Below are 26,548 nucleotides of genomic sequence, written 5' to 3' on the forward strand. Positions count from 1 at the left end.
TATTTTTTTGCTTTTTGGTTGAGCTGTTGGCCCTGGTTTATTCTTTTGAATAGTACACGTGGTTGGTGTGGTAAAGTGACGTATAATTGAGTTCTGAATCGTGGTATCGTTCACTAGCAAGTAGTATGTATGTAGCTGGAGATCTGTCGGGATGACTATATCTGCGTACTAGTAGAACGCTAAGTAAGAAGGGTAGAACGGCCACTTAGATAACCACCAGCATTGTTTCACGCTGTCTCATTGAAGTAGTTGGTAAGGTAGGTAGGCAGGTAGGTAAAATAAAGGGAGAGAGGAAGGACACAAAAGGACCAAGCCACATCCATCCATTCCAAAAAGAGATGAAAAAGGAGACTTCATTTCATCGCCAGAAAATGCAACTAATACATGGAGACTCATGCAATGAGACGAGACGGGGACACTTCAAAGAATTACAGAGAAGCGAAAGAAAGGAAGGGAAAAAAGAAAAAAAAGAAAAATACAAAAGACACAAATAAAGAGCTTCCATCGATCAATCAATCAGGTTAAGTCAATCAAGTCATCATTACACCAGAGCCCTGGAGCTGGTCATTTCACCATAGCGCCCTCTGCCCCGGGTAGTATCGTAAGCATTCACCACTCTCATCTGTCCACCTTCGTCGGCCTGACTGAATGCGTAGCCGCGCTGTTTCCGCATACGTTGGACTTGACGGACTTTGCGGATCGCCTTCTGGAACTGTTCCATGCGTGGGCGGTAGTCCTGGACGTTGTATTTCTGGATTTCCTGCACGTGGTGGTAGTGTTGCGGGTAGTACATGCGCTTGGCGTACTTCCAGGCGTAGTCGCGGAGTAGGCAGATGCAGGGGAGGATGACGGCCATTAGGTAGAAGACGGGGTCTTTGAAGAGACGAGGGATCGTGCCATAGTATTCTTGTGAGAAGCCGATGGCTGGTGCTGCGTAACCGTAGGCCGGGAGGAAGATGAGCCATAGTAGCATCGAGCCTGGAATGGCGATGAACGTGTATTTGGTCCAAATATTAGTGATCAAGGCTGCTTTGCCAAGCACTGTGGCTAGAGCCGCGGTGTAGGTTGCTTCGGCCCAGACCCAGTGACCGGAGGTTTTGCCGTCTCCTGTGGGACCGTCCCAGAGGAAGAATAGTTCCGAGACGACGTACAGCAGGAGGGAGTGGTAGAAGCCGTTTAGTACCCACGACCAGAAACTGTGTCTTCTAAAGAACATGCCCTTTTGTCCGAGTTGATACAGTTGGGGATAGCGGTCCAGCAGTCGAGCGGAGATGTATTGGTCACAGATACCCATTGCGAAAGGAGGAAGCACGGTGAAGAACACGTTGTAGAATGACAGAGTCCAAGATTCGTAGATAACCTCACCTGAGAAAGCGTTTTGGAAGGAATACTAGAGCTTGTCAGTAGTAGTACAAGATGGCGAACAGCTTCGCCCGAATCAAGGCTAACTCACCCAGAATTGCGTCATATAAAGAGCAATGTTCTTGTAGAACGAATACAGAATGACACGACTTATCCGGTGGTAATTCCAGGCACCGTGGACGAGAAGAAGCTTGCGCAGGAACCGAAATTGCGCAATAGCAACATCTGCAGAACGAGCAGCTTGTAGACCTTCGACACCACTGATACCAACACCAACGTGTGCTGCTTGAATCATAGACACGTCGTTTGCTCCATCTCCAATGGCGAGAAGTAGAGACTTGAGGTGGCGTTTAACAAGCTTAACGACGAGGGCCTTTTGAAGGGGAGAAACACGACTATAGAACATTAGCTCAAACCAGCCGCCTACGGAAGCGAGGTTGACTTACCAGCAGACCACAGCTTTACACATGACAGCTAGGTCTAGGAACAGCTTCTCCATATCCTTCTCAAGGGCAAATGTCAATGATCGACCATCAATAATCAGAGCTAGCGCCTCGATTTCACCAGAGGTGCCCTGGCTTTGCACAGCCTGGAGCTTCTTGGTCAAATTATCTCGAGTAGCCTCGGCACTCTCTTCATTGATAATCAACAATGTCATATCCTCGGAGATAAGCTTGCACGACATTCCAATGTTGATGGCGGTTTCTTGTCTGTCACCAGTCAAGACCCAGATCTTGATTCCTGCCGTCTGGAGGGTATGGATAGTGTCCGGGACACCGTCCTGCAAACGATCTTCAATTGCCGTGGCTCCCAGGAGATAGAAATCCTTCTCAATCAGCTCCGAAGCCTTATCCAGCTCGTCGGCACGGTTTCCGCCAACTGTTGTCGCAGCCTTGTCGTAGATCTGGTACCACTGCTGGAATTCGTCTTCGGGAACTTCACGCATAGCCAAGCAAAGCGTCCGGAGACCATCCGAAGCATAGTCCTCCAGATGCTGCAAGGTCGCTTCAACCATCGGATTGTCGGGGTGCAGGCGTTCCAGAATAACGGTATCCGCGCCCTTTGTGTAGATGCGGATTTTGCCATCAGGGCAGCGAAAGATTGTCGACATGCGCTTTCTCGTAGAGTTGAATTCGCAGACCGCTAAAAGTTCATATTCGTAATCCTGGTTGTCAAAGGTGAAGATCACTGACCGGGGCTTGCGATTGGAGAAGGCATAGCCCAAGGTTGCAGCACCTTCGACAAGAGCACCTTCATCAGGAGATGCAGCTTGATATTTGATCTTCCCAGGCTCCTTCTCAGATCTCTCCGGAATGACCGTGTGACAAGTAGCGAGCAGAGTGAGGAAATGATGTATAGCATCCTTGGTAGGGTGAGAGCGCAGGTTCTCCCTCAACTTCTTAAAACTATGGACTCCGACTTCCATTCCATCCTCAACGGTGGCTTGCCGGTCCTCCGGAATGTCGTCACCGTACTGGATGCCTGAGATCGTGCATTGCTTGAACTCCATCATGTTGCAAGTAAGTGTACCGGTTTTATCGGAGAAGATGTACTCTATCTGGCCTAACTCTTCAACCAAAGAGGATGTCCTGCACGTGGCAGGGGTATCTGTCTTGTCATAGTAGATATCAAGATCGGAATTGATCAAGAAGGCCTGGGCATACTTGACAATCTCAATTGTCACGAAAAGCGAGATAGGGACAAGATTCGAATAGAGGACCCAATACGTAAAGATGTCAAGGACGAACTGTTTGACCGGATTTGTACTGCCGTAGTCCAGGTACGTGAGCTTACTAGCCTCAGTTTGGCGAACAATCAGGTCACCAACGGAACTGATGACACTAAGTGAAACTAGAATGCCAACCAACATGAGAATTTGGACATTCACCATGCGTTCCACTGCAGTTCGCTTGATCGGAGTTGCTGTCGCGTTCCGCATCAGCTTCGATTCGTGACCTGTGAAAACGACAATGCCATGAACCCATGGAGTGTTCCTGAGGGTGGCGCCTCGAAGGAGAAGCTGGTCCGGTGCCAATGGTAGTTCCTTTTCACCTCCACCGGCGTGCATTGTCAAAGTTGCCTCGTAGGTGTACAGACTGCTGTTTGGCTGCTCGGACCGAACCCGTCCACTTAAGCGACTGAGATCCGCGGGGCTGACCAAATGCGCGGTTTCCGGAATTGCCTGCTTAATCTTCAAGTTCGTTTCCCCGTCTAAGTTAGCGGTTTCGATATAACACAAGCCCTCAGGCTCTGAGGACGCCAGTAGAACCAAATCAGCCGGGAATGGTTGTTCGGACTCGACCCGGACAATATCTCCCACAGCCACATCGATCCACTTAGTCTCATGGAACTGAGACCCCTTCAAAACTTGGGTCTTCGAATTGTTCAGTCCTTTGTCGGACATCCTCCGCTTGTAGTCCTCGACTAATTCCTTGATGGCCGATACCGCTAACACAATACACAGCGGGGCAATAGTAGTATATCTGTTCGTTGGAGACACGTTCGGAATCTGCTGGAGAACGGCGGTGAAGAGGAAGAACAGGTTGGCGTATTTCGAGAATTGTTCGTAGAGGAACTTCGGAACAAAGGTAATGACATTGTACTTGGCCGTTGAAACGTGGTTGTCGACGTATTTGTGCGTAGCATTGGCAGGTGGATTGTTCAGAACGATCATGCGAGGACCCAGCGTAGACGGGTCGACCTTTCTGCGGCCAAATCCAAACTTGAAATCCGACTTCTTGGAAGCCTTGGGTGCTCTGGCCGCGGCGCCTTCGTCCGGATCTGCACTGTCCACCCGCGCAGCTCTGGCTCCAGATTCCGTCAGGGGCAGATCCATCTCCGAGTACTCAGCACCCATGCCCAGCATGTGCTTCGCTCTGCCCATCAGCCCGCCTCCCAAACCCAGGATACTGTTTCTTTCCTTTGCCTGCCGAACACGGCTATCGGGTTGTAAATGGTTATCATCTTGGTAGTCCAGATCGTAATATCCGTGCATCGACCGGTCATCGTCAAATTCATCGAGGGAGTAGCGGTGGTAGTTGCTTAAACCAGAGGTTTGCGAGTAGGTGCGGGACATGTCGGCACCGGAGTAAGGATCTGTCATGTATACCCCCGCTTGGGTCGGGGGATGCGCGGGCATTGCATGAGCACCGGACTGCGGCGGCACCTGTCCGCCGACGAACTGGTCGTAGGAAACCGAGGGACGCGGGTGAGGAGTCTCGGAGTCGTCAATGTCGTATTGTCGCAACAAGTGGTCATCGTTGACCGGTGGGCGTTGTCCCGAGTTGTACATGGGAGCCGACTCATCCAGCAGCAGTTCATCATTGTGGCCAGCGGCTGGATGAGGGCCGGGGGGCCTACCGCTGGCCATGACGCTGGGGGCGGACAAACAGGTGCCCCTGGAGCATTGATTGGCCGGGACGAGACGGGAGAGAGGGACGCAGAAGACACTGGACTTGTGACGCGATCGGAGCACGAGGAGGAATCAAGCGGTTCACTCGAGAGTCGATAGTAAGCGACAAGGAAGGTGCAAAAGTTGGGATGGGGGTGAGGAGAAATTCTGACTGCCTGGAGGTTCAGCCAGATGCCGCGCAAAGGCGTCGAGGCTAATCAGAGTTAGCGTTGGATCACCGCCAGTGGCTGGGCCGACACGATTCTTTGTCTTGTCCGATCCATACCCCGTTGAGACAGGTGGGTTTGCCCGCCAGGATGGAATGAGAGCTAGCTGGTGCCCACCCTCTGAAACAGTTTCAGATTAATATAGCGAGATCAACCACAAGAGCCGTCCATTTCCACAGCTGAAGAGAGAGCTTCTTCGTCTCGGCAGTTGGTTGTTCAATCCATTGCAAGAGAAATGGCCCGTCACGGGGCTGCCAGATCGGGTTAGTGATGCCGAAGAGGGAATGGTGGCATGATGTATTGTCGTAATACCGTTACACAGTTATTGACACCTGAGGCATCTAATGAGTTCCCATCTACAAAACAAAGCGCATGACTGCACGAATTTCAGATGAGAAGATATTGTTGCTACTATGCACGATATGAAAAGAACGTGACAATCATCTCAAATGTCCTTCTTGGCTTGGCTCACCTGCATGTCAGTTTGGCAAGTTGCGAGTACCCACATCAAGAGCATTCAAAGCTGCGCCACGATCCCGGTAAGCAGCGCATGCCTATTATTAGATGCTATACTCTGTCTCAAATGGTTATCATACCTATGGGTCATCCACACTAGTTACGGATGAATAGTTACGGATGAGCGCATCGTATAGTGATACTCAACTTCCTGCTTAGTAGTAGTTATCTATCTATTGTGGTTGCAATGCCATCGTATGTACCTTATCATAAGCCCATCAATATGTGTTAGACACGTAACAAGGAGGCAAATGACTGCCAGCCAGCTTTTGCTTCTAGGATATCTTTTCATTCATATCTACATTCCTAGAAGGTATGGCTGCTACTACCGAAGCCGCCAAGTTCGTTCGTTGGAGTTGTTGAATATAACGAATCTTACAAGGCTCCAAATGCCCACTGCTTTTGAAAAACGAAGACGACAGATTCACGCGGTTGGGGTACCTATATTCCGAGATGTCGAGGCTGTCCCTAACCCCTGGGCAACATATTCGCACGTTTTGGGAGGGCGACCATTTTAATGAATATGAACGAGAATTGAAGGATGAGCGTGCACGCGTAACTTCCGATTATCTGCAAGACTGCGACTTTGTTTTATATTGCTATAATATTCCAGGAGTAACTGGAGAGCCTTGTTGCCCCTGGTGTTTAATTAGTGACCTAGAGCTATGGCTAGGGAGAGAGCTTGGAGCCTATGCTATCAGAAGCCGCCGCCGCCGTGAACTTATCTGTTATGGATACTAGCCGATAACTGCTTGTATGTGACAAGATTATGCGTATTGCTATGAGGCATGTACACTTGCTAAAGAACTCATTATGCCACAAAATTTTGATAAATACATCTAACGACGTTGGAATGCAAGCTGCAAAGGAGGCAGACTCGTAGTAAAAGTATCCTGTGCTCCCGTTTCGAAAGCCTCCCCCGTCTCGCCAGGCGCAAACGAGAAGTTATACTGCTGGGCTATGGTTGATATGCTGGTCCGCAGACTGATCATGGCCAGGTTTTTCCCGGGACAGATATAAGGGCCTATTCCAAATGTCAATTTGGGTAAACCACAAGGGAAACCATCACCTACCTGTCAGGAATGGGATGAAGGGGGCACCATCGGTCTTCATCTCGTATCTCTTCTCACTCCATCGCTCTGGAATGAATTCCTTAGCGCTTTCGTAGTATCTTTCGTCAGTCTGAATTAGCTGAACGGGCACGAAAACAATGGTGTCTCCTGGTATATGGACTTCATCAACCTGAAGTCCTTCAGCTGGCGTGACACGATAGCCCCCGGTCATTACAGCAGGGCGTAGTCGAAGTGTTTCATTAATAATGTCATCAATGAATGTAATATCCTTGACCTTATCATAGCTCCAGTCATCTGCTCCGCCCGGCATAGCCTCGTCAAGTTTCTGGTGGAGCTTAGCCAGCACAGATGGATGCTTAGCCAGATAATAAAGGACGGTCGCCAAGGTGGTGGCTGTGGTCTCACTTCCTGCAATAATAACTGCCCTTGAGTCCTCATTGAGTGCCATACGAGACGGGGCAGCAGAAACACTTCGCTCCACATATGCTTTGAGAAGCCACGAAACAACATCTTCTGGATATGCATTGGCGTCCCAAGTCTGTATAATAGCATGACACGGCACAATCATTAGAGACTTGCTATTAGGTTGTCACAATGAGGGTTACATACCTTCTGTTTCCTTTCGATTTCATCCGCGCACCACTTGAAGAAGCTCGAGTAGCCGGAAACGGCTCCAGGGATACGGCAGAGTATATTGAGGAGCCACGGGACCTGTAATAGAGTAGCACCGGCGGCCATATGGTCATGGACTCCTTTGATCGCTGGATGTTCCACCCCGGTGGTCAGGTTGTGGAAATCTTTGCCAAAGCCGACGTCTCCCATTATATCAAAGCTAAGAAACATTGTCCAAGCCGTCACATCGATCGGTTGGCCCAGATTCTTTGCTACATGGGAGGCAAGTAGATCCGCCTTGCTTTTGACTCGGGGCTCATAGATTCCGAGAGCTGAACGGCATTATGATATTAGTCACTGGGTTCATGGAGATGATATTGGAGAGCCTTTCCGGGCTAACATACCTTTTATGCTGAAACCCTGGTCCCACGCCTTTCTCCGCTTTCGGTGGTCATCATGATCACGAGTGCAATGCACGGAGCAGTACTTGGGATTTGTTGACACATGGGCATACCATGTTGACTTACTGCATTTGGACTGTGGCCCAAAGAGCAAAGGTATGGCGGACTTCCGTACAATGCAGACCTCGCGTGGACCTATAATCGCGGAATACATTACCTCTTGGACGAGGAGATGGATAAGTAACTAGCGGAGGATTACCAGTTCGAATAAAGTCGCCATATTCGTGATGAAGTCTTGCGATCTCCACGTTGTATTGGAGATCTTTGCCTGCCAAGTAGGCATTATAGAAGCGAGATATCTTGGCACCTACTGGACCTGGGAAGTGATGCAGGCGATGGAAAAATAATCTATAGATGCCAATACTGGAGATGAGACCCGTGTTGAACGCGGATGAGATAAGTATCACTCTAAGAAGAGCTTGAGCGACCGAGAACTGCGTCAAAGTCAAGTATGCATATGCTGTTGATAGAACTGCGACCGCATAGAGTGCAAGCAATATGAAGAGATAGTCTTCGACCGGAAAATTGGTGCGAAAGAGACTGACGTGCGAAAGCAGCCCGAACCCCGCGGCAGAGGCTGCGAGGCTGAGCAGATCCGATTCCAACACAGCCCGAATGTCTGTCAACGAGACAACAGATGAAGAGAATTGCATTGTGCTCATACACCGATCTAAGAGGCTATAGAGATTGGAGTTGTTTCAGGTCCAAATGAAACAGGGTGGAGCAGCTGATATTTAATGTACAGCGTAATAGTTGTAGAGCGAGCCATGGATGCGGACATGCTGGCATGTCTGTTTGCAGCCGATGCTCTGTCATCCGATCGACAAACCTAATGCCAGTGGTTAGGCGTCCAACGCTGTGCTGGCATAAATGACTGCTAATGCTCACTCCAGTCTGTATTACCGTGATAAACCTAGTAATTTTAATTCAGCAATAATATGACCCTACGGAGACATAAGCTGGATGCATGACGCGCAATACAATATAAACTGTTGACAGCCACAAAACACTAGTGGACATCTAGTAGCTTATAGTACTAGTACTGCAGAGTCTGTCTCTCATTGAACAAGAAGATATATATATTAGAAGCACTGAAATAATATTCAACGAAGTCTAATTATCACAACGTGGTTATAACATACCACTATGTAGATGCAATTTTTCGTGTCAAGTAGTACTAATAGCATCATGATATAGAGCCACATGACCACATCATTAGTCCCAGATATGTATGCATATGAAAGCATACAGATGTATTCCACATGCTTCTTTCAATAATGTCATAGATCTATATGGTTGAGCTTCTAAACCCGGGTGCAAACGTCTTCTATCCTATCCAGCCATCACGACATCAGGGTTTTTCGGAGAGACCAAGGACGTTTCTCTCACAACCCGGTCCAGAAGAAACACAATAGTATTTTTAGCGCTTCAAACACCTTCTCCAGTTGTATGATTTCAGAGAGTACTGAAAATCGAATCACTAATAACACCTGTGTACTTCCTTAAATTGCTGTTGTTTTTCTCATACAGACAACCTTCGAAGAGTAGTAGTCACTTAGATTTCCGAATACCTTGTCGTTCACTTTTTTCTCCTAGACCATATTTCCATGTAACACCACTCACTCAGTTATACCCCACCTCTTTTGCTTTCAGGATAAAGCGATTGTTCTACTCTTTGTCGGAGTCCTTATACCAAAGGGTATAATCTGCCTTCCCTGTGAGGCTTCGCCGCTTTTCACAGAACGTGTCCATTGAATCAAGCTTACTCCCACATTGTAGAGACATACGCTGGGTAGTTGATTCACCTTGCTATGGTCGCTTGAAGATAGTCCAACGGCGTAGGTAGCGCTGGGCAATGGATGAGAGTTCCATTGAGTGGAGAACCTGAGAAATCATGAGGATAGAGAGGCCTGATAGTCGTCGGAAAGAACGTTGTTATATCTGTAATAGGTTTAAGCGCGCGCAAGACAAAAAATGGCTTCCACCAGGGAAGCTATGTTGATGCATGTTTAGGAATCCATGCTCAAGAGATACTACTCATTTATTAAGCTTCTAAACTCCACATTTTAGACCACAGGCCATTCCCAAACATTATACCTAATCTTTCTTAGTCCCTCAATTTTCCGACGCTATCTGGTTTAATTTCACGCAGCGTGTCTTGGCGCTGGGCCCGGATATTAAATTGTGGGTTGGAGGTTGTTTCATATTCACATGAATAAAAGCTTGGATCTCTAGAGTAGTCTGCACGGACCTTTCACAGTTCTGGAGTCCACTAAGTGGGCGTTGCGTGGATTGAAGCAGGATTGAAGGTCGCTAACTTCGCTCCGCATCCCAACGTCAATTGCGAGAAGATAACAAGCAGACGAGCTGATAAACATCCAAACATGATTAGTTATTGGTACTGCGCAGTCTATCTACTTAATATGTCCGTATATAAACCCTTTCTAGGCTTTCCTATACGTGGACAAACGAGACTTAACGCTCTCCCCTACCAGCCCACACCAAAGGGACATTCACAGCCCCGTAAACCGACTCCTCTCCCGCAACCGCGCCCCGAAAAAGTAAAGCAGGAACATACCCACAATACAAAAAACACTAAGACTCGCAAGCAGAGTCACTCCACCAGAGACCTTAATCCCCTGGAACATTAGGCGAGAGAAGAGAATAGAAGCACCAGCAAGTAGACTGCGCGCGAAGCCGTTGGCGGCGAACAGCGAGCCCGCGTATCGAGGATACGTGAAGGGGAGGTAGATGAACATGCACTGGGTGATGATAAAGACGCCGCACATGCTGATGGCGATGCCGACCAGGCTGACGATCCAATGGATGGAGGGGGAGGAGGTCCATGCTGGAGGATATTGATTAGTATAAATTACAACCTTCACAGACAAAAGAGAATCGAGGAGAAGTTAAAGGACAGGAAGAAGAACGTACCAAAGATATACAATCCTATTGGAATAAGCCATGTCGCGAACAACCCCGGCCAAATACGAGCTTCAGGAGGCACAGGATCAAGCTTCCCCAGCTGCTTTGGGGCAATAAAGTAGAAATATGCGCATAGAAGACCGACCGCAACACAGAGGCCGCACAGAACAGCAAGGAATGCGAGACCCCGCTCGCCCAGAGTGAAGCCGTACATGTCTGTATACACGAGGGGGAAGGACTCGAAGAACGAATAATAGATTGCATATGTAAGCGCAGTGTAGAAGGTTGAGAAAAGAACAGCAGGGTCAAGAGCATTTATCTCCCATGGTTTGATGAGAGCGTTGAATGTAATTGCTCTTGGACTCATCTTTGACTGACGAATCTCGGACTCGGACTTGATGTCTATGCAACCTGTTTGAGTGCGTAGGCGTCGAGCGCGGCGGAGCAGGATGTTGTCTGATGATGTCTCAGGCATACTGAGGAACATGATAACCATTGTGGGGGCTGATAGCCAAAGGAGCTCCCACGAGCTCCAACGCCATCCCATTTTCTCGACGGCGAATCCGGCAACCAGTGGGCCGAGGGCCTCGATATATTGTTAGTATAGTAGGTGTGAGTATTTGTAGGAAATGAACGTACTGGGCCAAGAGTTGCACCTCCGCCCCATAGAGCTATCACATAGGGCATTTCCTTTGCGCCGTAGAAATCGCCGTAGCTTGCGCCGGCCGTAGCCAGGCAGGGCGAGCCGAAGAAGCCAAGAAGGAAGCGGAGAATAAGAATACCCGCAATATTATTAACCAGAGCCATAGGAGTGCAGAGAATGACAAAGAGGAAATAAGTGACAGTGTACGGAAGAGTGCGACCGACGGCTGGAATCTCTGACAGAGGCGAGAAGAGCATGGGGCCTAGACCATAAGCAAGGACATACATGGTTAATCCCAGCTCGGCCACTTCGTCACCAACACCGTAGATCCGCATGACGTCCGGCTCACTGGCAGTATATAGCGAGGAGCCGATATAAACGGAGAAGGTGTAGACAAAAAGTAGCATGGCAACCCAGAGCTTTTTTCCGGAGGACCAGTTGTGTGGGTTTTCTGGATCATTCTCGCCATACCAGCCGATTACTGATGGATTGGGTTCTTTATTGCCCTTTTCCGGATCCCCGATGAGCTCTCCATTGGAGGAGGAAGTGGATGAGGAGGAGGTGGAGGGCTCGAGGGATCCAGCTGGTAGTTGGAAACCAGGCTGATCCTCAGGGTATCCGGCCAGCTTCCCACCACTGGCTAGCCGTAGGCATTGGCCAAAGGTAGAGTCACGAATGATGTCCCACATGGTTGAAGATTGAGGATTGCAAGACCATGATGATAGAAACGAAGAAACACAAGGGCCGATGAGAGGCGGACATCTTCAATCATTCTTATATGTTGGCAGCCAGGTGGTTGCATAGAACAGTACTCCGTGTGCTTGACAGAAGATAGTATGGAGACCGCGCAAAGCTAGCTACAAGGGGTTAGCGTTGCGCGGTGATCGACGGGATGACATTACTAGCGTGTGGCCAATATCCAATCAACACCAGTCGGTGGAGAAGATCGGAGGAAAAAGTCACCTGGAGGAATTCAGTGACGGTAAGAGCATCAATAAATGTTAATTGCTAGGGCGTAGGGGAAAGAAGTGAATGCAGGTTGGTATGTATTTGCTAGTGCTGGGTATATTCCTTACATAAAAATCCACAGCCTCAGGTCTATGGAAAGGCAAGCTAAACGTCGTTGTATTACGTAGTCTGACTCTCAAGTTATAACTGTATCAACTTGCTCGCAGAGTCGCCCAATACCGTCAGTATTCATTGCTAAAAGGTAGTAGATACAAAGAAATACCAGCACCATGCCCTCGGCAGATCTCACCTCGTCGCCCGAGGATTTTCTTACCCAAACTTACGACTATCTCATCATCGGTGGAGGAACAGCCGGCTTGGTTGTCGCATCACGGTTGTCTGCAAACCCTGATGTGAGAGTAGGCGTCATTGAGGCAGGAGATGCAGGGTTTGATGACCCAAATTTCACCAATCCTGGGAAGATTTCGGCCATGCTACATAATCCCAAGTATGACTGGATGTATCAAAGCACGCTGCAGCTAGGTTTCCGACTCTTTACGCTTCGAAGCTGTCTAAAGGCTCCCTAGGCGCAGAATCAAAGCCGATCCCATCACATCCCCCGAGGGAAAGTTCTCGGAGGATCAAGCGCCATCAATTTCATGGCATATGGTAGACCTTCCGCGGTTGACCTCGATGACTGGGGCACGATAGCGGAAAATAGCGATTGGTCATGGGCAGGGTTAGCTCCATATTATCGGAAGAGCGAACACCTTGAGTCGGCTGGACTGACCGCCCCTGCATCTGATCTTTGTCCCGTTCAGGAAGAGGCTCATGGTACGCAAGGCCCGATTCACACTACGCTAGGTCCCTGGCAAGCCCCTATCGAGACCCCCCTGCTAGCCGCAATGAATGAGATGTCAGGGCTGTCTCGGCCCCAGGAGCCGTGAAGTGGGGAGCACTTGGGATTTCATCGCTGCCTCTTTACTATCGATCGAAGCACCGGTCTCCCACGTCGTAGTTACTCGGCCGGGTATCTATGGCCAGTTTTGAGTAGGTCAAATCTTCACGTCCTGAACAACGCGGCAGCCACCAGGATAATACTTGATGACAAGCAGTGCGCTTGTGGGGCTGAATTCGTCTTTGACAGTAACCACTATCAGGTCACCGTCACACGCGAGGTTATTTTATCAGCCGGTACTTTCGAGAGTCCCAAGTTGCTGGAGCTGTCAGGTATCGGAGAACCTGAGCATCTCGCCTCCTTGGGGGTCCCATGCCGGGTTCCCCTTCCAGGTGTTGGGACGAATCTCCAGGAACATCCCGTGTCCGCGGTGGTGTACGAGCTAGCAGATGGAGTACTGTCCATAGAAGCAATCCTGCGTGACGAAAGCTTGCTAAAGCAGCACCTGCAACTGCTGCAAGAACAGCATTCGGGGGCGTTTTCTGGCCCGGTCAGTCTGATGGGGTTCATCCCTTACTGGCCCCAGGTCTCGGCTGAGCGGCTCAACGAAACCATCGTCAGCGTGCTGCAGCCTCATAGTGATAATGCCACCGACGATCCCGACTTGGTGACATTCCAGCACCGATAGCGCCAACGCATTGCCGCGCAATTTATTGGACCCCCGGTCAGCAGATATCCAGCTGGTGGGTTTCCCGTCAGCACTTGCTATTTACCGGGTTTATGCCGATTGCAGCAAATTTAGCCCGGGTCCTCCCCCAGGCCGGAACGCATGCTACTCGCTCATGATCAGCTCCATGTATCCTGCCTCCCGGGGAAGCTCCCATGCGCAGTCTCGGGACCCGGAGGCTGCACAAAGAGTGGACTTGGGATTCCTGACAAACCCCGCTGATTTAGACGTTCTCGCGACGGTTGTCATGGTTGCGGATAACATCTTCCAATCTCCCCGTATGAAGGGGCAGGTCTTGGCCCGGGTGCAGCCGCCGCCAGAGGTCAACTTGCAGGATGTAGAACAGGCGCGAGAATATGTCCGGGATCGGCTGATGAGCTATCATCATGCGCTCGAACATGTGCTTTGGGTCGGTAGTAGATGAGAGATTATGTGTCAAGGGCACCCAGGGTCTGCGTGTGGTCGATGCTAGTGTCATGCCAGCCCAAGTCAGTCATGCTGTGCTCGGCACGGTATATGCGGTCGCGGAAAAGGCTGTTGACTTGATTGAAAGCACTCACCTTCATTCAAACGGGTGTCAGTGAGCTTTGTACCCTGTTAGGTGCTCTATCCGGATAGAGAACTTGGAAGGATGTTGGTAAATCAATTAGTGAGATAACAACACTGTACGGCTGTGACTCTTGTCCATAACTATGTCTCAGTATGCGCAAGATCTATGAAATTTTGGGCATCGGTACCTGTCTCCAATCGAATCATGTTATAGCTGCGTCCGCTTCTCGGCAGGATGTAGTAGCATGCCCGCCCAAATCAGGACATGTCCTTCCGCCGTTTCCTGGAAAGGCAAGTTGGAATACCCCTGAAAAGGCATTTTAGACACATATGAGCATAACGATAGAGATGGTACTACCTTGGACATAAGCATGCCTTGTCCGATCCCCATATGTTGCCCAATCCAGGCAAGACACTTCAAAGCGTGGTTTTGAATAGGCCGTGGCACTGCCGAGCAAGTAGAGAGTACAAATAAAGGATGTAACAATAATAGGCCTCCCACAGAGCGACCAACGCCTGGAGGACTGTTGAGTGAGAGAATGTCTTGCTGATACGCGTGCAGATTATTGGCAAGGTGGTATGGAATAGATGCGACGATATCATAGATTAGGATGTGAGCCTGCTTCTCCCATCTGGTCACGTTATCTGTCCGAATGGTGCCGCCCATTCGAGATGCAAGACGGATTAAGACATCCAATAGCATCAAATATGTCTTTCGATATGTGTTCATGACAGCTGCAACATATATGTCAAAGTAAGCATGTACGGGGCCGCCCCATGCAAAGGGACATGATGAAGCTTCGGCATCCTGCTGGCTCATAAAGCCCACTATATCAGCCTTCCAAGATACATCCTGAGTAGGACCCCATTGCGAGAAGGCAAGTTCGATAGCAAGAGCACGATCAAGGGTTTTTTGTAGTTCGTAAAATGAGGCTAATGGATCCTGTAGCTGCGTGTTTGCATGCTCAAAAAGGGGGTGGCATTTTATCAGGATGGAATCCAAATTGTGCACAGCATGGTTCGACGCGGGCGCACAAAGAACCCCGCGGTTATCTTGAACCTGGCATTAGGTTAGCATAGTGTTATCCGGGATGTGTTAATAATCCGAACCTGGAGATCACGCTTAATGAGCAAAGGGTTTGCCACTTGAAACAACTGCGTGCTTGAGAGTAGATCAAAAGGAGAATTTGGGCTCAACAGCAAAGCACAGACCCCTCGGACATGGGCAACATGCTTCTGTTGCTCTTGAGTAATCTCATCACTGCTCACAATCTCATAAAGGCCGAGAAGGATAGCAATCACCAATGATTCCACGGTAGGTGCTCGTAGCTGGCAGCAATGCAGCAGGTCCTGGAAGGAGCATAGTAGACCAGTATACTGCCTTCTTGCCCTGGCTAAAAGATCCGGCCGAGAGATTTTATTGCCCAGGGTTGCCCAAGCGACAATCTCGACGGCCCGGACGAGGTCTGAAGAGGGATGAACGCTGGCGAGGAGCGAGGGTAAACCATCCAGGAACCCGCGGGAGACTCGAGAATCTCTCGAACAGACAACATACTGGTCAAGGAATAGACCAACAGGATCATTCGTGGTCACTATCCTGCTTTGGGGCGGGAAGAGCAATTGGACAGGCTTGTTCGCAGGAACTACATAATGGCGGAAGCGTAATTCGTCATTGCTCCTGTACCCGAGGCAGATTCTCCCCGATTGAAGACAGCGACTACAAGCCTGTCCAACGCAGAGCCTAATGTTAGCCTGGCATCCCTGGGGTCCCCGAAAATGGCCCGTGGTTTCTTACAGGGCGGCCTTCATCACACTATACAACTCTCAATATGATTAGTCTGGCACTGTGTTGTCGCCCACAAAATGGGTATTTTACCTTCTTCCGCCGTTTCCTGCAGGTCTCACAGGCACGAGAAACGCCGTAGTTTACCATATCAAATGTATTATGTTGGGACACATATCTCTCCGTCGCCTAGCTAGTCAAGAGCGGTTTATTGTTTTTAGTCTAGCGGTTAGTGCTTCGACATACTATATCGGTCAGATGGACTAAGAGGACTTCATAAATGAGATTAGTTAAGATTACATTGAGGTCAGACAAGACGAAATCAGGTGACGTCAGGTGATACGCCATGTAGTAGTATGTATGCCACTGCACTACTCATGAACTGGGGATGAAAATAGCTTCAATACTACGACATCACATTTAAATATCGCATAATGGTGCTTAATTAGAAGTTCTGCCTTTCCCAAGATCCACTTACTGAACCTTGACACGATCCCAGAACCCGATACCGTTAAACTGCGCTCTTCTCACTGGGTCTGACAGAGAAGAACCTAGCAAGTGGCTCGACAATATCAAATTGGCATAGCTACATCTGCAACTCGAATGCATACCGAAGAAAAGCCTTTTCCGACATTGAGGACCAGTAACCTGACTGAAGACTAGACTTTTGAGGAGTTCATTAATAGGCGTAGATGACACTGGAACACCTAAGGCTCAAGAAGAACGACTGACACGTCATTCGATGCCTCGACTGCTGGGAAAGAAAGCGCAAGTGGGATGAAGGAGACTGTTGAGGAAGACTTGAAATGACACCGAAGGTACATAGTAATTTCGATCTTGACCTGCCCGCTAGGGTTCCAGCATAATGACCTCAACGAACTGAGCATACTTATGAATGTAGCCAGTGGCACTTGGGTAATTGTTTTATCGCGCTAATCAGTAAATAAAATGTACTATTCATCTGGAGAGTAAATGGAGAGGTATGTCCCAGCATAAATTGTACTTAGCCATACGATCAGTGACATTTCCATCAAGAATAACACCAGACTGTATCCGACGCTCACTGTAATCAGACACTCTACCTAATTCTCTTCTGCTGCATAAGCGGCCTGACCTACAGACGTCTTGTCGATCTCCCTCCCAGGAGCTGTGATGATTTGAGTCATATATCCATCTGGCACTAAGTACATCGCGTGAGGTAATGGTTATAATCACGTATGTTGCATAATATCATCCCAAGTCTTGATGCAGCCATTGTCAGCAGATGAGAAGGACGAGCAGAGGTTTATAAGTTGGCTGTGAATATGCTGCGCTTCCCATGTCTTAGGTATCAAACAAAGTAAGTACTTTATTCTTTCCTCCCCACTGTTCTCTGGGTGACTTTGGTCGGTAACGAACTCTATTGCAGTGTTCCCATTTTTATCTTTCCTGGAGATTAACCAAATCGATGTATAGGCTTCTAGCATCCGAGCTCGACGTATATGCCAGGTGATGTCCCCACCCGGACGGATACCCTCTAGAAAAGGGAAGACCGAATTTACCGACGGCATGGAGAAGGCTGTGGAGATAATCAGGTTCATATTCAATGGACCTACACCTTCTGAAGGAAGAGGCTGCGATTGACTAACCATCAGGTCGGAACCTCACTCTCAGGATTATTAGTTCCAACAGTTCCTCTTGGAGAGGTTGAATCAGAGCATCCATGATCACTGATTGAGTGGCCCCGATGGTTTCGACAAGATGTTCACGAAGGTCTAGCTTTTCTGCTCTAACCAAACCTTAGCTCAGATCCTGTCAAGGAGTCGCTTTTCTTAACTTACCTTTCAAATACCTGCGATTCGACCATGGTTTGTTCGTACCTTGATATGTTCTTCAGTGGACGCGGTAGACTAAAACTTAGCAAATAAGGCTTGACCGGTGAGAAGGTGTACGAATGGGAAAAGTCATATAGAACTGTGTCAAAGAAATCCATCGGAAGCCTGAAGTGCTCATCTTTAATGTCTCCATGAGTGATCCCAAGGCGATGCAATGTCAGAAGACGTCGAATACGGTCAGTAAAGAGAGAGTCATAGTAATCCACTTCGAAATCACTCAGGGAACCTAGACCGCTGAGCTTGTCCTTGAACTTATCCCCATGACTATGTTCTTTGTGTGCTGCTAGGATTCGTCGTGATGACAGCTTCGGCCTGATACATTCTAAGGCAATGGCTCGATGTTTAGCATAGGGGCTGCCAAGGTACTTTTTGAGATCCTTAATGACACCATGAAACTCTGGGAAGTAGATTCTTTGAGAGCTTGTACATGAGGCGTCAATGCGATGAAACACTCGGAGTTCGTTAGGAAACCAATCGAGTTCATCCCTAACCTCCTTGACCGTTTTCGGGATACGGGAGGGCAGGCGTCTAAGCTGCATTTCTGCATCACGTTCAGTGTACTCTGGGAACTTCGGTTGACTTAATATCAGTCTTTCTGTTGAAAATTTCCCATCCACGATGTACTTACAATCTTAGCCACGTGCTGGCGGTAGTATATCCCTCCATGTCGGACAATAAGCCACAAAACCTGTATCCTTCCAAACTCAGAGTATCTTCCAGTATCTGCTGATCCTCCGAGAATCCATTTCTTCTGTGGGTCGAAAAGTCTAAAATCTTTCTTATATTCACGGCCTTCATTGATCCAATCTGGTAGGGGCCATTCGGAGAAGAATGTGTCTGTCCACGACTGACCATGGCTATTGCTCATCATTGACTAAGGAACGGGTGAGCTGGCTTTAAAACACCTTCCAAGTGCAGCAAGCCAAACCTTTGGATTGTGATATTGTCACTTGAACGAAGGTCGCTTAAAGATTCTAGGGTAAATCTTCGAACACTTAAGATAGGATTATAAAGCTGATACATTGAAGTACAAGGTTTTCTTGATACTAATAGGAGAACGAATGAGCTTTTTATATTGTAGTTATAAGCATTCTACTGCCAAGAATATGATTTCATATGGGAGAAGGGTGCCTGCAGCTGCCTATCTCATTAGGCAACTGTTTGACCCCTTGCATAGCTTACCAAACACATACATGGTTATAAGTAAAGATGAAAATTATACAATACGATAATTCCATAATTCATTAGGTGAGGAGTCAAGAAACCGCATAACTGCAATGAAGGTGAGAGAAGAATTATGCTTCATTCACTGGCCGCACCACCCTCGTAAGGCCGTATGTGTACTTAGTTTCTATAACCTCTGTAGTTTCCTAACTCGTGTGTCTGTCAATGTAGATGCCCCAAGACCCGAGTAAGTTGAGATGTCTGCCGCGCAGTCTTTGCAGAGGCAACTGCAGAGAATGTCGCATTGCTAGGATTTAACTAGCCCACTATGACAGAAAACCTTAAGGATAATAGTAATAAACACTGCACTTGCAATACACCAAGTGAATACGAGACGGCAAGACGCCAGTGTTATGACTAGAATCTGCAGCTATTTTATTTTCTGTTAAACATAGACAACCCAAGGGCAGATTACAATTCACATGTACTCTGTGAGTGCTCAATTGCCGCACCCTTGCCAACTAATTCTATGTATCACGTTTCCCGTAGGGACATCATATCTCTCCGTCGGATCATTAGATAGATATATCGTTTTTGGTCTAGCGGTCAGCGCGTCGACATTTCCCCTTTCTTCCCACCAAAACTATCGACTTCCTTCCAACACTGTGTTGCTGCAGTCTAATCTCGTCAGTGACCTTCCAGCATCTTGTTGATCAACATTTTCATATCGTCCTCAGCGACTTCCAACATACATCGATTTCGAGTCGTCTGGAGCGCAGGAATGGACGCTACCGGGATACGACAAGTAAGAAGCTACCAAAACACTCTAGTTACAAAATAAGTCTTAGGAAGAGCCTCTAACGGCTCCTCGTGAGCTTCCTAGAGGCATCAACCTTGGGTCATCTGGGGCGCAGAATAGATCCCTACCACCAACGAATGCTATCATACGTTGAATCCACAAACCATATATCAATCACTGCGTTGAATACGGTCCCTGCCTGCATCACTGTAGGATCATTATGGGATGATGGTTCTGTTATGGAAAAGCCAAGTACATGAAGATCTACGCTTCTATATGGAAAGTAAGAAGCTTTCCATCGAAATTACCCTACTAGAAAATCCACTAGCATCTTCTAACTCTTCATCCAATAGAGGCACTCCCAGCACTCCCAGCACACCGGTTCGGCTCCTACATATACCACAACCAGCAAGAGCGCGTGGAGATTTTTGCGGAAAATTACTCAAGCATTGCATCTATTCATGATGAAACTAAGAACCTACGCGCTGAAAACAGCTTTGGGCGTTCCAAAAATCTTCCAGTCTAAGTACTGTCATTAGAGAAAATCGTGGAGATCTTCCTTCTCCCTTTCTCTGGTTGATCCAGGCCGCGACCTTTGGTGGACTAGGGCCTACAGGCTTTGTCAAACTAGCCAAACTTCTTCAAAGGCTTCCGCCAAGTCGAAGTGAAGAGGTAGACTAGAGCCTCGGAGACTCTAGTACGTCGGCCAAGCTCTTAAAAGACCTCATAGGGGCCATGCAGTACTGGGGGCTTTCTGATCGAACCCGTCAACCTTGCAATACTACGAGATAAAAAAGAAGGAAAAATACAGATGTTTACAAGAACCCGAAAGGCGAGGGTGGTAGTCTGACAAGACCTCTTCAACCGCCCTTCTATACGGGCAAGATTGACGGGTTCAATCAGAAAGCCCCCAGTGCCCCGAGTGTCGCAAGGCCTCTATGAGGAGATTGGCCGACGTACCGCCTTTCTTTCAAGACAATGCTGACAGGTTGGAAGCTCCCTTCATGTGGGCAATGCCATCTACCTATGAGGCAAGCTGCCTCAGGTTTCAGCTGCAAAGGACATCATTCTCAGTATCATTGCAAAGAGCAGTTATTCGAGCAAGGAGGTGGTATGGAAGAGGATCAAGGCACATTCAGTCAGTAAGGAAGCTGCTGTGGAGGCGAAGGAGAGATATTTTCTTGGTACAGCGTTTCTGCCAAGTAGGCCAAAACGATATATCGTTGGCTATTCGGAGCAGACGGGGCGACAAATGTCTCGACATATGTAGACAGGCTTCAGGCGCTGCAAAAGCCATCGGTTTCATCTTTCATTTCTTCATACTTGCTTCGCATGAAAGAAGAGATGGTGAGAGATATATGCAACAGTATGACTCGTTGCATGACTAGAAGATGTATCTAGGTAGCTCACCAGAATAGTGTATGGGTACTTCAAGATAAAAGTTTGTGATGCGCTGAATAACGTATGTAGTGAGAGGCTTATATGATTTTTCAGGCGTGGAGGCAAGAATCCAGCAGTAGTGAAATAAAGCACGAGACTCTTGCTTCATCTACCGGCGTAGTTTTATAAGACGTTTGCCGAACTAATGGCTTTGATTTGATCATACATCAATTCTAATGCGGTGTCTTAACTCATTAATGGTATTCGCTTTCTTTAAGCTCAAGCCCAATCACCGATCGTTTTCCGCCCGCGACTCCTCAGCCATGCCAATCTTCGCTCGTTTCGAGAGATCGGCTTGTAACGCCTTATCAATGATTGCATTGATCTCCTTGACCTTCTCCAGGGCAACGGAAGTCTTATCCACAAAGACCATCGCGTCCACTGGCGATCCGGAGAACTTGGAGACGAAGCACACATCACCAGCGTTGTTGATGCCAATCACGACGTCAGCTTCCGCTGCTTGCTCCTCCTTCCGAGTTGCATCAATGATGACCCGTTTTCCTTCATCGAATGTGTGGAAAGTAACAGACAGCGGCTTATGTGTAATGTTCAATGCGACAGGAACTCGTTCATCGAGTCTGTACACAATCACCTGGCCATCCTTGACTACAGCGTCTTGACGGCGGAAATGCTGCAATCCAGCCATGATACCAATACAAGCCGCATCAATCAGATTGCCATCGTAATCGGTAACGTGGACGTCCGCGCGGATGCTCCAGCAGCTGACACCCTTGAGGATACAGAGGGACTCGGTGTCCAGGGCGTTGGAATGGCGAACGACACGGTCGAGGACATTGGTGACATATGTTTCAAAGTCTCCTTGTCTGAAGCAGAAATGGTCAGCTGAGTTATTGCTCGCTCGCGGCTTGATGAGAATATCCATACCGGCCATTGTCCCAAGCGGGGGAGCCCATGGCAGTCAGCTCCATGGCGATTGTGAAAAGACCGTCGAACGGACGATCATCGTGAGGTTTTGTGACTTCAGCTGAGATACGGACAATGAGGCTGCAGCAGAAAAGAATCAGTTAGTGTTGTTGAAGCAAGCTGAACGATGAGTCTACCTACCTGGTTTTGCCGAGCTGCACCTTCACATGTCCATACTCCTCCCCGAATGACACATTCAGCGGACGTAGCTGGTCGAAACCGCGACCGTCCAGTCGTACATCCTCGCGCAGCGCATTGAGGATGAAGTCGCGCTCAGTGACGGAGAGCAATGCTTCTTTGTTCATGATTGCGGAGGCGGATTTGGCCCCGGCGGGGGTCACGGCGGACTTTCTGGGAAATTTCCTGCATGCCGCATCGTCATCGAGGCGGCGGGCCAATGTTGTTCCTCGTGGAGCCAATGGGAGAGACTGCTGGCGGGCGGTGAAGTGGCTGACTCATCTTGTGGCCTGAGGTTGCAATCGGCGATCATTATCAGATCTCATCCTCGTCGGAGTGCCAACAACCAAACAACACAGAGTCTAACAACCGCCACCATGACTACGGGTATGTATCTATATTGATTGAATCTGAGAACCTCTGTACTGACTACTTTATAGCTCACAGGCCCACGTTCGATCCCGTATGTACCCCCGATCATCTGCTCAGCGCATGAAGCTCATTGAAACAGGCACAAGGAAAGGAGGCCCTCCGCGGCCCTGCGTACCACCAGCGTCTTCTCCCGGCTTATACGCACCTGAAGACACGGTAAGTGGTATGACAATATGTCTGCGACAATTTCTGACATGTCCAAGTCAATTCGGTCAGGGTAGTGAAGTCGAAACCCAGCAACGCGATCTGCGCGCCGAGCTGCTCCAGGCGGAGGCTGCTCATTTCGCCAAGAAGAACGGAGTTCCCGTGGACGAGCCTAAAGTCGAGACCGCCACACCCAAGCGCCAGTTGGAAGGTGGTTCACCCGGCGGTGATGCAGGGACAGAGGAAGAAGATCCAGAAGCCAAACGACGACGAATACTAGAGGAGACTCGAGATATAGATGCAGATTCCGATGAATCGGAGGAGGATAGCAGTGAAGATGAAAGGTCAGACTCGCGAATATATTAGATTCGCGCGATAATACTGACAGGTTACAGTGACGATGAAGAGGACGAAGCTGCTGAATTGATGCGCGAGCTGGAGAAAATTAAGAAAGAGAGGCTCGAGCAGAAGGAGAAAGAGGTTTGTACATTGGTTTTTGACTTTGACATGGTTTACTGATATTTGTCAGGAACGCGAGCGTGCTGCGCAAGAAGAGGAGCAGCGCGAGGTCGATATCGCTCGAGGAAACCCGCTGCTTAATCCTCAAGACTTCAATGTGAAGCGGAGATGGGACGATGATGTTGTGTTCAAGAACCAGGCCCGTGGTACAGAAGACAAGAGGGGCAAAGAGTTTGTTAACGTAAGTGCTTGCTTTTTTATCATCTATTATGCTATGATACTAATCTTGCATGCAGGATCTGTTGCGATCGGACTTCCACAAGAGATTCATGGTGAGTTGGTACTGTTGCAAGAGTCAATGAATTTACTAATTTGAGCAGTCAAAATACGTCCGCTAAAATCGTGTCCGACAAACGTACCCACTCCTTACAGCAGTCACTGTGATGACTGTTTGTCCTACCCTAGAGTCGTCAATCGGTCCCCAACTCATACCAGATACAGCATCGTGGTGGATTTGACTTCCAGATCAGCATGCGAATAGAGAAGCAGTACAAGCCAGTATATGCTTCCTACTACAGCACAGGGAAGAACGCTCGACAACACGAACGAGAGTGAATGGGTGATTTAACACATGGCGCTTTATATTTCTCTTCATAGTGTATACCCACATCATCAATCAAACCAATATATCCATATAGCCCAATTTAGTTTAGTACTCCGAACACTAAGTAGTCTCCTATCATATCAACCTGATAGACAAAGTACTGCCGGCAGTACTCACACCGCTCGCAATCTACTTGCACCGCAGCATCACAGTATCCTATCCTATCTTTTCCCACAAACAGAAACCAATTGCTGTACCAGCTTAAGTTCAAAATGGATTCTCAACCGTCATCGAAAGCGCTTCATTGTAAGCCGTACCCTGCATTTTTCACTTACCTCAGTTCCAAACCCCTCCATTGCACCGCTAACAACCATCCGTCGCAGATCGCATCAACACCAACATCTCACAATTACTCCAACGCTTCGAGAACATCATGGCAACAGCGACTGTTAGCTCACCTCACCCTCTTGCAATATATCCAAACGAACAACCACTAACCCAGAAATCCAGACCGAAAGTACCAGCCACACCTCCACGGCCGTCGAGACATACCAGCTAGACGTGGAATCCACAGCGTTGGTACGCCTCAACTAATGCTCCTCTATTCCAACACAAATCCTACAATGTCAGGGAACACTTGCTTACAGAATTGAATCTGAGATAGGTCCGCGCAGCAGAAGACATCCTCGCCCTGACCCGGACAATGAAAGAAACCTGGTTATTCGGGAAACTCGACACACTAGGCGAAGACGAAGCGGACGTGAAACGTCGCGAGGAATTAGAGATGAATGCGGAGGCGATTCAGAAGGCCATTGAAGATGGGGGGTTTTTGAAGGCTGCTAAGTGAGGGTCAGCTTTGAGGTGTATACTGTGGGTGCATGGCGTATAGTGGGTTGGTTTATCTATTGTATGGAGTTGGTGGGTTGGCGTTCGGGTATGCTTCTAGAAAGTGGTACTTCTAAATTCTGATGTTGATGTAAATAGTAGTTATGTATATATATAAAATCATATCATAGAATGCCCCCTAAGCTACAGTTAGACCGATCAATATCCGGTAGATAGTTAGTGTGTAGTTCTGGAAAGGGAAAAAAGCACGTGGTTCCAACCCCAGCGGGGGATTATCGTGAGATCGCGAACCGTCTGATAAAAGCTTCCCTTCCATCAACTTATCAAAAACTCCCCCCACCGCGTGCACTCCCTCCTCCCTCTACCACCAAACCACCAAAAAATCTCACACATAACCTACCTATCAACCAACCTACCAACTAACACACCACCACACCTTCAATTCCAAGTAACCAATAAAGATGCCCCCATCACGCCCCATAACCCTCATCGTCGCAACGACCCCCATCCCCACCGAAGGCAGCTCAATCCGCCTCGGCATCGGCCACTCCGGGACTCTCCCCTGGCCACGAATCAAAACCGACATGTCGTTCTTCGCGCGCGTCACCTCCCGGCCACCTACCCCGGGCACCACCAACGCCATCATAATGGGTCGGAAGACGTACGACTCTGTGCCTGCGCATCTCCGCCCGCTGGCCAAGCGCATCAGCACTATTATAACACGGGATGTGGATTCTCTAACTGAGAGGGTGGGGAGGGAGGTTGAGGTTAGGCGGGAGAAGATTGCTGCGTCTGCTGCTGCATCTGCATCTGCTGGTGGTAATGGGGGGAATGCTGAGCAACCCGCAACGGATGCGATTGTGTGCGGGGGACTAAATGATGCGCTGCAGCAGCTGGAGACGAGGTATGGAGAGGAAGGGAAGCTGGGGAAGGTGTTTGTGATTGGGGGGGCGGAGATATATGGGGCTGTTTTGGCTGCGGGAAAGGATGTTTGGGGAGGGCCAGTGAGGATTGTGATGACGAATGTGGAGAAGAAGGGGTATGCGGAGGGGAATAAGGGGGAGGTGTTTGAGTGTGATACGTTTTTCCCCGTGGATGAGGAGTTGTTTGGGGAGAAGGAGGGGTGGAGGAAGGTTAGTGCGGAGGAGGTTACGGAGTGGGTTGGGGAGGTGGTTACTGGGGAGTGGATTGAGGAGGGGGATGTTAGGGTGCAGATGGTGGGTTATGAACGTCAATAGAATATTGAGTATAACGGAATTGAGTGGTAGCGTAGAGGCTATGTGCGCGGGCGTACGCCGGTGTCTATCACAGTACAGTTGATATGGTTATGGCAAGGTAGTCTATGTATACGGCAGATATGTACAGTCTAGATAACAACTAGCCGCCCTAATAATGCTGGTACAATCACATGCTCTCGCTGAAATAACGAATCAAAACCCAAATCAAAGGCAAACCAACTCCTTGCTAATGTACAAGCACATGGAGTATGCACATTGCTGGATGCAGCTGTCCAATCGAAAAATACTTGGCAATAATCGCTGAACGATGTCGTAATGAAACACTGCAACGC

General features: G+C 48.6%; 10 protein-coding genes across 10 annotated transcripts; 5 read left to right on the forward strand and 5 right to left on the reverse strand.

Annotated features, from left to right (window-relative positions):
* Positions 1 to 541: 541 nt before the first annotated feature.
* On the reverse strand, positions 542 to 4,732 carry An12g04500 (uncharacterized protein; the record flags this gene model as incomplete). Its single annotated transcript, XM_001395482.3, has 3 exons — positions 542 to 1,390; positions 1,454 to 1,757; positions 1,809 to 4,732. 3 exons carry the CDS (start codon positions 4,730 to 4,732, stop codon positions 542 to 544), a joined length of 4,077 nt encoding a protein of 1,358 aa, XP_001395519.1.
* A 1,603-nt stretch (positions 4,733 to 6,335) lies between these two features.
* Positions 6,336 to 8,423, reverse strand: An12g04510 (uncharacterized protein; the record flags this gene model as incomplete). The annotated part of the gene is made up of 6 exons (XM_001395483.1): positions 6,336 to 6,520; positions 6,570 to 7,107; positions 7,179 to 7,513; positions 7,586 to 7,777; positions 7,842 to 8,320; positions 8,386 to 8,423. The coding sequence occupies 6 exons, from the start codon at positions 8,421 to 8,423 to the stop codon at positions 6,336 to 6,338; spliced, it is 1,767 nt and encodes a 588-aa protein (XP_001395520.1).
* Positions 8,424 to 10,155: 1,732 nt separating this feature from the next.
* An12g04520 (uncharacterized protein) lies at positions 10,156 to 11,899 on the reverse strand (the record flags this gene model as incomplete). The annotated part of the gene is made up of 3 exons (XM_001395484.1): positions 10,156 to 10,490; positions 10,577 to 11,153; positions 11,207 to 11,899. 3 exons carry the CDS (start codon positions 11,897 to 11,899, stop codon positions 10,156 to 10,158), a joined length of 1,605 nt encoding a protein of 534 aa, XP_001395521.1.
* Positions 11,900 to 12,448: 549 nt separating this feature from the next.
* Positions 12,449 to 14,367, forward strand: An12g04530 (uncharacterized protein; the record flags this gene model as incomplete). The annotated part of the gene is given in 3 exon segments (XM_059750854.1): positions 12,449 to 12,728; positions 12,783 to 13,620; positions 13,736 to 14,367. Coding segments are annotated over 3 exon segments (1,750 nt in total), but the record flags the coding sequence as incomplete, so codon positions are not given.
* Positions 14,368 to 14,540: 173 nt separating this feature from the next.
* On the reverse strand, positions 14,541 to 18,857 carry An12g04540 (uncharacterized protein; the record flags this gene model as incomplete). The annotated part of the gene is made up of 12 exons (XM_059750855.1): positions 14,541 to 14,639; positions 14,691 to 15,275; positions 15,443 to 15,975; positions 16,017 to 16,135; positions 16,594 to 16,651; positions 16,727 to 16,822; positions 17,129 to 17,208; positions 17,331 to 17,543; positions 17,617 to 17,706; positions 17,785 to 17,883; positions 17,975 to 18,558; positions 18,618 to 18,857. 12 exons carry the CDS (start codon positions 18,855 to 18,857, stop codon positions 14,541 to 14,543), a joined length of 2,796 nt encoding a protein of 931 aa, XP_059606426.1.
* Positions 18,858 to 20,687: 1,830 nt separating this feature from the next.
* An12g04550 (hypothetical protein) lies at positions 20,688 to 21,472 on the forward strand (the record flags this gene model as incomplete). Its single annotated transcript, XM_059750856.1, has 6 exons — positions 20,688 to 20,718; positions 20,807 to 20,908; positions 21,005 to 21,094; positions 21,223 to 21,299; positions 21,354 to 21,393; positions 21,423 to 21,472. 6 exons carry the CDS (start codon positions 20,688 to 20,690, stop codon positions 21,470 to 21,472), a joined length of 390 nt encoding a protein of 129 aa, XP_059606427.1.
* A 149-nt stretch (positions 21,473 to 21,621) lies between these two features.
* On the reverse strand, positions 21,622 to 22,621 carry An12g04560 (uncharacterized protein; the record flags this gene model as incomplete). Its single annotated transcript, XM_001395488.1, has 3 exons — positions 21,622 to 22,216; positions 22,278 to 22,397; positions 22,458 to 22,621. 3 exons carry the CDS (start codon positions 22,619 to 22,621, stop codon positions 21,622 to 21,624), a joined length of 879 nt encoding a protein of 292 aa, XP_001395525.1.
* A 249-nt stretch (positions 22,622 to 22,870) lies between these two features.
* Positions 22,871 to 23,890, forward strand: An12g04570 (uncharacterized protein; the record flags this gene model as incomplete). The annotated part of the gene is made up of 7 exons (XM_001395489.3): positions 22,871 to 22,880; positions 22,934 to 22,956; positions 23,005 to 23,081; positions 23,129 to 23,413; positions 23,465 to 23,549; positions 23,599 to 23,769; positions 23,825 to 23,890. 7 exons carry the CDS (start codon positions 22,871 to 22,873, stop codon positions 23,888 to 23,890), a joined length of 717 nt encoding a protein of 238 aa, XP_001395526.3.
* Positions 23,891 to 24,059: 169 nt separating this feature from the next.
* An12g04580 (hypothetical protein) lies at positions 24,060 to 25,194 on the forward strand (the record flags this gene model as incomplete). The annotated part of the gene is made up of 5 exons (XM_059750858.1): positions 24,060 to 24,139; positions 24,186 to 24,438; positions 24,643 to 24,711; positions 24,797 to 24,975; positions 25,149 to 25,194. The coding sequence occupies 5 exons, from the start codon at positions 24,060 to 24,062 to the stop codon at positions 25,192 to 25,194; spliced, it is 627 nt and encodes a 208-aa protein (XP_059606428.1).
* Positions 25,195 to 25,439: 245 nt separating this feature from the next.
* An12g04590 (uncharacterized protein) lies at positions 25,440 to 26,317 on the forward strand (the record flags this gene model as incomplete). Its single annotated transcript, XM_001395491.3, has 2 exons — positions 25,440 to 26,195; positions 26,252 to 26,317. The coding sequence occupies 2 exons, from the start codon at positions 25,440 to 25,442 to the stop codon at positions 26,315 to 26,317; spliced, it is 822 nt and encodes a 273-aa protein (XP_001395528.3).
* Between the last annotated feature and the right edge of the window lie 231 nt (positions 26,318 to 26,548).

Source organism: Aspergillus niger (assembly GCF_000002855.4).
Source record: "Aspergillus niger supercontig An12".
NCBI lineage: Eukaryota > Fungi > Ascomycota > Eurotiomycetes > Eurotiales > Aspergillaceae > Aspergillus > Aspergillus niger.